At 41.8% G+C, this 11102-nt stretch overlaps 1 protein-coding gene across 1 annotated transcript; it reads right to left on the bottom strand.

The window, feature by feature from the left end:
- Positions 1–1763: 1763 nt before the first annotated feature.
- LOC121586177 (gastrula zinc finger protein XlCGF57.1-like) lies at positions 1764–7709 on the bottom strand. The gene is made up of 4 exons (XM_041902695.2): positions 7621–7709; positions 6823–7115; positions 6628–6715; positions 1764–3394 (listed from the first exon to the last, which is right to left on the bottom strand). The coding sequence occupies exons 2-4, from the start codon at positions 7066–7068 to the stop codon at positions 1962–1964; spliced, it is 1767 nt and encodes a 588-aa protein (XP_041758629.1). The 5' UTR covers positions 7069–7115; positions 7621–7709; the 3' UTR covers positions 1764–1961.
- Positions 7710–11102: the final 3393 nt, after the last annotated feature.

Here is an 11102-nt window from a genome sequence, read left to right as displayed (position 1 = left end):
TACACTGCAAACACAAAGGAAAATAAACATCCAATCATCTTTTCGAAACATTATCACCTACTCATCACTAGGACAATCAGTCATCAAACAATCTTCTGTATATCACTGTTCCTTTTTTGTTTTGTTTTTGTTGAGAAAATAAAACAAGTTTTAAAAACAACTACAAGACAACAAAAACGTAACTAACAATCTAATGTACAGTACCAGTCAAAAGTTTGGACACAACTACTCAATCAAGGGGTTTTCTTTATTTTTTACTATTTACTACATTGTAGAATAATAGTGAAGACATCAAAACTATGAAATAACACATATGGAATCATGTAGTAACCAAAAAAAGTGTTAAAACAAATCAATATATATCTTAGATTCTTCAAAGTAGCCACCCTTCGCCTTGATGACAGATTTGCACACTCTTGGCATTCTCTCAACTAGCTTCACCTGGAATGCTTTTCCAACTGTCTTGAAGGAGTTCACACATATGCTGAGCACTTATTGGCTGCTTTTCCTTCACTCTGCAGTCCAACTCTTCCCAAACCATCTCAATTGGGTTGAGGTCGGGTGATTGTGGAGGTCATCTGATGCAGCACTCCATCACTCTCCTTCTTGGTCAAATAGCCCTTACACAGCCTGGAGGTGTGTTGGGTCATTGTCCTGTTGAAAAACAAATGATAGTCCCACTAAGCGCAAACCAGATGGGATGGCGTATTGCTGCAGAATGCTGTGGTAGCCATGCTGGTTAAATAAATCACAGTGTCACCAGCAAAGCACCCCCACACCATCACACCTCCTTCTCCATGCTTCACGGTGGGAACCACACATGCGGAGATCATCCATTCACCTACTCTGCGTCTCACAAAGACACGGCAGTTGGAACCAAAAATCTCAAATTTGGACTCATCAGACCAAAAGGACAGATTTCCACCGGTCTAATGTCCATTGCTCGTGTTTCTTGGCCCAAGCAAATATTTTCTTCTTATTTGTGTCCTTTAGTAGTGGTTTCTTTGCAGCAATTTGACCATGAAGGCCTGATTCACGCAGTCTCCTCTGATCAGTTGATGTTGAGATGTCTCTGTTACTTGAACTCTGTGAATAATTTATTTGGGCAGCAATTTCTGAGGCTGGTAACTCTAATGAACTTATCCTCTGCAGCAGAGGTAACTCCTTTTCTGTGGCCAGCCTCATGAGAGCCAGTTTCATCATTGCGCTTTATGGTTTTTCCACTGCACTTGAAGTTCTTGAAATTTTCCGGATTGACTGACCTTCATGCCTTAAAGTAATGATGGACTGTGGTTTCTCTTTGCTTATTTGAGCAGTTCTTGCCATTATATGGACTTTGTCTTTTACCAAATAGTGCTATCTTCTGTAAATCACCCCTACCTTGTCACAACACAACTAATTGGCTCAAATGCATTAAGGAAATAAATTTCACAAATTAACAAGGCACACCTGTTAATTTAAATGCATTCCAGGTGACTACCTCATGAAGCTAGTTGTGAGAATGCCAAGAGGGTGCAAAGCTGTCATCAAGGCAAAGGGTTGCTACTTTGAAGAATCTCAAATATTACATTTTAGTCATTTAACAGACGCTCTTATCCAGAGCGACTTACAGTTAGTGAGTGCATACATTTTTCCCCCAATATATTTTGATTTGTTAAACACTTTGTTGGTTACTACATGTTTCCATATGTGTTATTGCATAGTTGATGTCTTCACTATTATTCTACAATGTAGAAAATAGTTAAAAAAAAAAAAAAAAACTTTGAATGAGTTGGTGTCCAAACTTTTGACTGGTACTGTATGTGAACAAATTTGACTATTACTAAAGACATTGTGTTATCATAGGTAGATTCTGTGATATGGAGTTACTATACATAGTAGGGGTACATTGTTTGCATCTGTTGTCAAGCATCGATCACTGAAGGGAACGAATCCCCCTCCTATTCATTCATAGGTTTAACTCATTTACGTTTAGGACATCTAGGCAGGTGATTGGAGAGGTTGCTCTTGCGAGCAAAGTAAAAAAAGCAGTGGGGGCAAGAATACGGTTTCCCCTTGTGGATTTTCATGTGGACTTTAACGTGACTCTGTTCATAAAAGCTCTTCCCACACTCTTGGCAGGAGTATGGCTTTACATCACGGTGAGTGTGGGTCCTCATGTGCAGGGTCAGAGAACCTGAACAGATAAACCGGCTGTGGCATTCAGAACATTCAAATGGCCTTTCCCCAGTGTGGAAGCGCTTGTGTTTGGCCAGATCTCCAGACTGAGTGAAGCTTTTACCGCACTCGGTGCAGGTGTATGGTTTCTCACCTGTGTGAGTGAGATGATGGTTCTTCAGGTGTGAGAGTCTAAAAAACTTATTGTTGCACACTGTACAGTGGTAGGGCCTCTCCCCGGTGTGTGAGCGCATGTGTAACTTCAACAACCCAAGCCTTATGAACTTCCGCCCACAAACCCCACAATGGTAGTTTTTCTGGTTGTTGTGTATATTCAGGTGCGTTTTCAGATAACATTTGTCAGCAAAGTCTTTACCACACACAGTACATTTGAAAGGTCTCTCCCCTGAGTGTACGCGCAGGTGAAGCTCCAGACTACCCCTGTATGCATACCGCTTGTCACATTGGGAGCAGGAGAACTTTCTCTCACCAGAGTGAACAGTCATGTGATTCCTGAGAAGGTTTGCCTGGGCGAAAGCCTTCCCACAATCCTGGCATTTGAATTCTTTGACCCCCTTGTGTATCAGCAGGTGTTTGCCTAAACTGCTGCCATTCGAGAATCTTTTGCCGCACTCTTTGCATTCGTAAGGCTTCTCTCCGGTGTGGATGCGCATGTGAGTGTTCAGGCTCGTAGGAGTAGTGAGGATCTTGCCACATTCTGAGCAATGGAAGCCGACTTCCAGACAGATCACAGGTTTAGTGTCCTTAGGTTTAGAACCCTCTGGTTCGTGACACCGGTGAGGCCCCAGGCCCCAGCAATTCTCAAAGCTCTTCCCACAGTCAGCGCAACTGATGTGTCCATCGATGCGAACAACGGCCATTTTGTGCAAATTCTTGCAGTGCTTCAGCAAGGTGCCCAGGTACGGGAATCTTCGGGCACACTGCGGGCAGGGGTGGAGTTTCCCCGGAACCCTGCGGGGATGGGCAGGTTTCCGGGCAAGGGCAGAGGGGTGGGCCTTGCGGGTGTGGATGTCTAGCTGTCGTGGTGTATGGAACATGCAGCTACAGTGGGGACAGCTGTGTGTGGGGCCATACACTGTTTTACTCTTTGAGACTTGGCTTTTCAACATGGCCAGGTACTGCTTCTGGTGTTTGTTCTTGATGTGACTCTCCAGGAAGTAACAGTCAGTAAAGGAGATGGTGCAGTGTGGACAAGGGAAGAACTGAGGAGACAAAACTGAGGGAGGACAGAGATGGGTGGGTGGATGGAAGGGAAAGAAGAAAATGATAAGAGAGGAGAAAGGGAACAGACAATAAGAAATGTCATTTTCCTCATAAGAAAATAAGGAAGAAATCCTTGCTGACATTTAATTCACCTTCAGTAATTCTTCACCCATTTAACCCGGTTAGACCCAAGGACTTTTACATCACTTACAAAAATCCCTCTAGCTCTGGCTTAGAACGTTTTTCTTGACTTGTTTTTCTTCTACATAATCACTACATCTTAGAGATGACAGGACACAACAAATGCTACTAAGAGATACATCTGGGTAGTGCTGAGCGATTAACCGAAATGTTGGGTTATTTTTCATTTTTTAAACAACTAAATGACTGACGTCGGTTCAATTACCGTATTTTCCGCACTATAAGGCGCACTTAAAAGCCTTTAATTTTCTCAAAAAACGACAGTGCGCCTTATAATCCGGAGCGCCTTATATATGGATCAATTGGTTAATTGGTTGATCCATACTGGTTGTACACGGCGCTCAAGGTGCTCTGTCAAAATGTTTCAGTATGAAAAACCAATAAAAACAATTTAATAATAATGAAATGTTTCAGTACGACTGGTAAACTACAAAGCCGCACCACTTGCAGCATTACGGTAGCCAGTACACACCGGTATTGTGCTTACTCACAGTCCCACACCACTTGTGTGTGTATAAAGACCCCAAAATGGCACCTTTCAAGAGACACGCTTACGACGCAGAGTTCAAGCTCAAGGCTGTCGGTCATGCAGTAGAATATGGGAATAGAGCAGCAGCGAGAGAATTCAACATTAATGAATCAATGGTACAGAAGTGGAGGAAGCAAGAAGATGACCTGCGCCAAGTAAAGAAGACTAAACAGAGTTTCCGCGGGAACAAAGCGAGATGGCCACAGTTAGAGAACAAACTCGAACAGTGGGTTGTTGAACAGAGAGCAGCAAGTAGAAGCGTCTCTACAGTCACTATTCGAATGAAGGCAACAGCGCTAGCACGGGACATGACAATCGATGAATTTCGAGGCGGTCCTTCTTGGTGCTTTCGTTTTATGAAAATACGTAATCTCTCCATCCGCACACGAACTACCGTCTCGCAGCAACTGCCAAAAGATTACCAAGAAAAGCTGGTCACTTTCCGCGCATACTGCAAAAAGAAGATCACTGAAAAGAAGATCCGGCCAGAGCACATCACCAACATGGACGAGGTTCCACTCACCTTTGATATTCCCGTGAACCGCACTGTGGAGAAAACGGGGACCAGTACGGTGTCTGTACGCACCACAGGGAACGAGAAGTCATCCTTCACTGTAGTTCTCGCCTGCCAGCCAGAAACTTCCACCCATGATTATTTTCAAGAGGAAGACCTTGCCAAAAGAGAACTTTCCAGCCGGCGTCGTCATCAAAGCTAGCCCGAAGGGATGGATGGATGAGGAAAAGATGAGTGAGTGGCTGAGAGAAATTTACGTCAAGAGACCGGGTGGCTTTTTCCACACAGCTCCGTCCCTATTGATCTACGACTCAATGCGCGCCCATATCACCGATGCTGTCAAAAAACAAGTGAAGCAAACTAATTCGGAGCTTGCCGTCATTCCGGGTGGATTAACTAAAGAACTCCAGCCGCTAGATATTGGTGTCAACAGGGCGTTCAAAGCTAGACTGCGAGCTGCGTGGGAGCAGTGGATGACAGAAGGCGAACACACGTTCACCAAGACGGGGAGACAGCGCCGGGCGACTTACGCCACTATCTGCCAATGGATCGTGGATGCCTGGGCTGATATATCGGTCTCAACTGTGGTCAAAGCTTTCACGAAGGCAGGAATAATCTTTGAACTGCCAGGCAACAGCAGCGACACTGACTCGGATAATGACGAGAGGGAGCCGGGCAGGTTGGATGCCGTAGTCGCCCAACTGTTCAATTCGGACACTGAAGAAGAAGAATTCGAGGGATTCGTGGACGGGGAATGAACTGAAAAAGTGAGCTTTACGTGTTATATGTAACTGAACAATGTTGAGTTATGCACTAACGTTTGATTTAGTGGTATCAGACTGTTTCTTTTACTACGTGTTTACTGAATCAGGGAAAGGTTCCCCTCCACGTTTGGGAGAAGAGTGAGCAAGGCTGGGAGATATTGTTAATATGCACATTAACGTTTGAACAACATTACCATGGGAGTGAACGGAGTTGTCAGAACGCTTAATAAAGTTTGACTTTATCTGACTGTTTTGTTGACATTCCTTTTAGCACAGCTCCATCTAGTGGATGCATAATGCAACCCCAGTCAATTCGTTTGACTACAGTATCTTCTATTCTATGCGCCTTATAATCCGGTGCGCCCTATATATGAAAACAGTTCTAAAATAGGCCATTCATTGAAGGTGCGCCTTATAATCCGGTGCGCCTTATAGTGCGGAAAATACGGTATTTGAATTCCATTTGTTTTTATATGTGAGGTCAATGCACACATTGCGCAGTTTCTCTAGAGATTAATCAAACCAAGCCCGAACTGTGCAATGTAGTACGGAGTTCTAGTTTCAAAATAGTCTTCATCATTTGCAGAGAAAACGTTGTAATTAACTACAATGACCATAATCCATTGCGTGCCTACTTGTCTGGTCCGTTTCTTTTACGCCTGCTACGTAAAAAAGACAGAAGTATGCACGATCGAGAAGGATGGAGAGCAGTTGAAAATACATAATCTAAGTGATTGATAGCTGGTAATCAGCAGTCATAAAAGTATGCCTTATTTACTTTGAAGAACTACTAAAATAGCGATTTTGTCCGAAAATAGGCAGCAGCTCTATAGAGATGAAATGACTTGGAATGTAATAATAAAGTCATAATAATAAAGTGTAATAGACAAATATTTTATTAAAGTAATGTGAATAAATTATGGTTAATAAGTGATAAGCAGTAACGGGCATCAAGGGACTTTTATTCATTGTTATATTCTGTGTTCCAGCACTCATGGTGCATTTAATGTTTACTGCATTTAATGTTTTTTTTTTTTTTAAATAACCCAAACTGCAAACCATTAATTTTTAAATTATATAATTGAAACAGAACCAACCTCAAAAAGCACTAATCACTCAGCACTACATCTGGGTCACAGGAGATGAACTATGTAGTGTTAGACATGAGTTTAGGACTCTTCCAGGGTTAAACTGCAGTGCTGGGAGTAGACTGGAGTATGTTAAACACTATGCCCTACCTCCATTGTTGTCTTCATCCTTCCTGGCATCCGTCTCTTCCTTCACTAAACACACTTTAGTGTCTCTCAGAAGAGTCTTAACCACCACCTTATGGATTAGACAGATGAAGAAAACAGTATGCATTAACCAACAATCTAAATACTCTCGTCTAGTTACTAACTGTCACGTTTGGAAAGACTACCAACTCTTCTTACATTAGACAATCTTGTTAGCATCACTAGAGGACTCCATGATATCTGGCTACACAGGGTCGCTTGGTTGGATGTAGTTTGATGTTTCTTGACATGCTTCTTCAGCAAGGAAAGTTTGGAATGGTCACCCATTTCCTTCTGCTCAAATCTTGGTTCCATTTTTATTTGGATGGAGTTGAAAGTAACCCCACTCGTGTTGGACTGTTTAGGCCTCTTGGTTTTGTAGCTTTTTCCTGGTTTGTTCTCCATCTTGTTGACTTGAGTGCCTCAAGTCAACCTTAATCTTTCTTTGAATTCTGTGGGGAAAAGACCAAGCTGACTGGACTCAAGAGCTAGACCAGTCCATCACCCATCCAACACCAAATGTAACATTACGCTGCATTATCAAATAAATTCTTCAGAATGATGAAGAACCCATAAGCCTGCATGAACCAAACTACGAAATGCTGAAGCCTACTAAGAGCCAGACGCTCGGAACTAGCTAGCTAGTCTACTTATAAACAAACCACCAGCAATAGCAATGATCTATTCACACCCTATTATCATAATTGAACGTCTTGCGGGTCCCAACCATGCCATAAAGTGCCTTTTAGGGTATTTTATGGCACTAGCCTCTTCGCTAAGGCTGTAGCAAGCTATGACTGTACTAAATTGAGTACTGCTAGCGCTAGGTAGCTAGCTAATAATTATCTTTGTTGATGAGAAAATAGCATGCTAAAAAATCAAATCACCTTCGGCAATTTTAGGCTATAAACTGGCGAGCAAGAAAGCTAACGTTACACAACTTTTACCGCTTCTCACCCAACAATTACCAAATCCACCAGAAACCGTTTTTGTTTCTTGTTAATCTTCACGTATAAAACAGCATGCTGGATTTCGTACTGGCCGAGATTGTTAAATTCAGAAGACAATTTACTTTAGCGAGGACAACTGGCCAATCAGGTAATAGCCAAAGATGAAGAGGCTGTTGATTGGGTGTGCATTATTAAAGTAGTATTCCCGTGGAATCGTGTCCATAACAAATGGTAGTCAAAATGTAGTAATGATACTACCATATATATATATATATATATATATATATATATATATATATATATATCACACACACACAATATATACAGTGCATTCGGAAAGTATTCAATCCCCTTGACTTTATCCACATTTTGTTACATTACAGCCCTAATCGAAAATTGATTACATTGTTTTTCCCCCTCAATCTACACACAATACCCCATAATGACAAAGCGAAAACAGGTTTAGACATTTTTGCAAATTTATTACAAATAATAAACTGAAATATCACATTTACCTCAGTATTCAGACTCTTTGCTATGAGACTCAAAATTGATCTCAGGTGCATCCTGTTTCCATTGATCATCCTTGAGATGTTTCTACAAATTGATTGGAGTCCACCTGTGGTAAATTCAATTGATTGGACATGATTTGGAAAGGCACACACCTGTATATATAAGGTCACACAGTTGACAGTACACATCAGAGCAAAAACCAAGCCATGAGGTCCAAGGAATTGTCCGTAGAGCTCAGAGACAGGATTGTGTCAAGGCACAGATCAGGGGCAGGGTACCACAACATTTCTGCAGCATTGAAGGTCCCCAAGAACACACTGGCCTCCATTATTCTTAAATGGAAGAAGTTTGGAACCACCAAGACCCTTCCTAGAGCTGGCCGCCCCGGCCAAACTGAGCAATCGGGGGAGAAGGGCCTTGGTCAAGGAGGTGACCATGAACCCGATGGTCACTCTGACAGAGCTCCAGCGTTCCTCTGTGGAGATGGAAGAACCTTCCAGAAGGACAACCACTTCTGCAGCACTCCACCAAATCAGGCCTTTATGGTAGAGTGGCCAGATGGAAGTCACTCCTCAGTAAAAGGCACATGACAGCCTGCTTGGAGTTTGCCAAAAGGCACCTAAAGGACTCTGACCACAACAAGATTCTCTGGTCTGATGAAACCAAGATTTAACTCTTTGGCCTGAATGCCAAGCGTCACGTCAGGAGGAAACCAGGCACCGTTCATCACCTGGCCAATACCATCCCTACGTTGAAGCATGGTGGTTGCAGTGTCATGCTGTGGGGATGTTTTTCAGCGGAAGGGACTGGGAGACAAGTCAGGATCAAGGGAAAGATGAACGGAGCAAAGTACAGAGAGATCCTTGATGAAAACCTGCTCCAGAGCGCTCAGACTGGGGCGAAGGTTCACCTTCCAACAGGACTACGACCCTAAGCACACAGCCAAGACAACGCAGGACTGGCTTCGGGACAAGTCTCTGAATGTCCTTGAGTGGCCCAGCCAGAGCCCAGACTTGAACCATATCGAACATCTCTGGAGAGACCTAAAAATAGCTGTGCAGCGACGCTCCCCAACCAACCTGACAGAGCTTGAGGATCTGCAGAGAAGAATGGGAGAAACAGGTGTGCCAAGAAGACTTGAGGCTATAATCGCTGCCAACGGTGCTTCAACAAAGTACTGAGTAAAGGGTCTGAATACTTACGTGTACACACAGAGAAAGAATACTACATGCTTGTCAACCATGTTGAAATGTTTGGTTATGCAATAAAAATCACAACCAGTGCAGGCCAATGATGGTTTATGTACTGAAACAAATCATGTGTTCCAACTGTTCAAGTGGTCTCTGTAATTAACTTTAATTTAATGTCATGTTTATAACAATACAATACTATGGGAGTGACCTTTACATAAGTGCTCCTCTTGTTCCAAATCAAGGAATACACTACAAACACAAAGCAAAAAAAAACAGACGATCATCTTTCAGAATTTATCGCCTACTGATCACCAGGACAATCAGTCATCAAACCATCTTCTGTACATCACTGTTTATTTTTAAACAGAGCAAATAAAAAAACGATTCAAAACAAACTGGTGTTTAAAACCTTTTAGACATAAGGTCCCCTGTTTGGTTCGAAATTTTTCTGAGCCTGTGTGATGTAGGATGTGAAATCTTAAACCACTTGAAGCTGGGATGTCCCTCCTACCATTTCAATCGCTCTTCCAACTGTCCAACTCCTGTCTGAACCCTATATCACAGCACATGCCTGCAATCCTTACATCATAACGCAGCAGGAGAGTGCTTTCATCACAGTAGCACATTCAGAGATCGATTTATAGCCATTCATCTAAAATAATTAACAGATTTTAAACAAAAAAATGATTAATATGAGATGGAAAGCGAGTTCCTAACGAGTTCATGAAGCCAATCTAGAGCTCTGTGAGACGTTCACAGCGACGGGGGCAGATGTTTTGATCAAGAGAAACCTAAAAGAATATGCAGATTTTCTCTAAACAAAAAAACGAATGTAATTTACAGTTATAGAAGGTGAAATCTTATCGTTAGCCATTTTATAATTTCATTATGCTATATTTAGAAAGCATATGTCATTTCAAGCCTTATTCATACAATTTTGTTGAATAGGAAATACATAACATTTCATAATTGTATCATATTTGTACTGTGTACTTGAGCTTGTGTCCTCAAGTGACAACTCAGCAACTTAGAACTATTTTTTACCAGAAAGGTGAGATTTTAACCTTTCTTTGAATACGCAGCATTACTAGTTATTGTTTATGGCCCTCATGATAATTACTTTTGGGAATTATGTAGATTACATTTAACTGGTTAGCAAACAACCACAAAACAAAAGAACAATAAAAGTAACCACCTAATGTACAGTGAGCTGCAAAAGTATTGGGACAGTGAAGTTTTATTTTGTTCTTTTGGCTCTGTACCTCTAGCACTTTGGATTTTAAATGATTCAATGACTGAGGTTAAAGTGCAGACTGTCAAGCTTTAATTTGAGTTTTTTCATCCATATGAACTGTTTAGAAATTACACCACTTTTTGAACATAGTCCACCCATTTTAGGGGACCAAAAGTATTAAGACAAATTCACTTGTGTTTTAAAATGTGCTGTTCTTTCCAAACGGTTCACCAGCTATGTATGAAATTACCCTCAAAATAAACATGTCAATCTGCACTTTAACCTCATAGTCATTGTATCATTTAAAATCCAAAGTGCTGGAGTACAGAGCCAATACCTGTCACTGTCCCAATACTTTTGGAGCTCACTGTGTGACCCAACTGGAGGATTGCTAAAACATTGTGGCGTTACCATAAACAGGGGAGCAAAAATGTGTTAGCATTTGTTGTCACATCTATCACTGACTAAAGAGATCAGTCTCCCCTGCTATTAATTCATAAGAGTAACTGAGTTTCATAAAAGGTGTCATGTTCAAAATATACATCATGA

Source organism: Coregonus clupeaformis, chromosome 17, assembly GCF_020615455.1.
Source record: "Coregonus clupeaformis isolate EN_2021a chromosome 17, ASM2061545v1, whole genome shotgun sequence".
Taxonomy (NCBI): domain Eukaryota; kingdom Metazoa; phylum Chordata; class Actinopteri; order Salmoniformes; family Salmonidae; genus Coregonus; species Coregonus clupeaformis.
The sequence above is the reverse complement of the archived record's forward strand: the minus strand, read 5'-3'. Positions and strand labels throughout refer to the sequence as shown.

What these genes read in the sequence shown, in the direction of transcription:
- LOC121586177 (XM_041902695.2), bottom strand. Translation starts at nt 7,068, where the DNA reads ATGGAGAACAAACCAGGAAAAAGCTACAAAACCAAGAGGCCTAAACAG. An exon ending in TGCTAACAAGATTGTCTAAT is followed by an intron (nt 6,716 to 6,822) that starts GTAAGAAGAGTT and finishes CTAATCCATAAG; the next exon opens with GTGGTGGTTAAGACTCTTCT. An exon ending in GGATGAAGACAACAATGGAG is followed by an intron (nt 3,395 to 6,627) that starts GTAGGGCATAGT and finishes GTCCTCCCTCAG; the next exon opens with TTTTGTCTCCTCAGTTCTTC.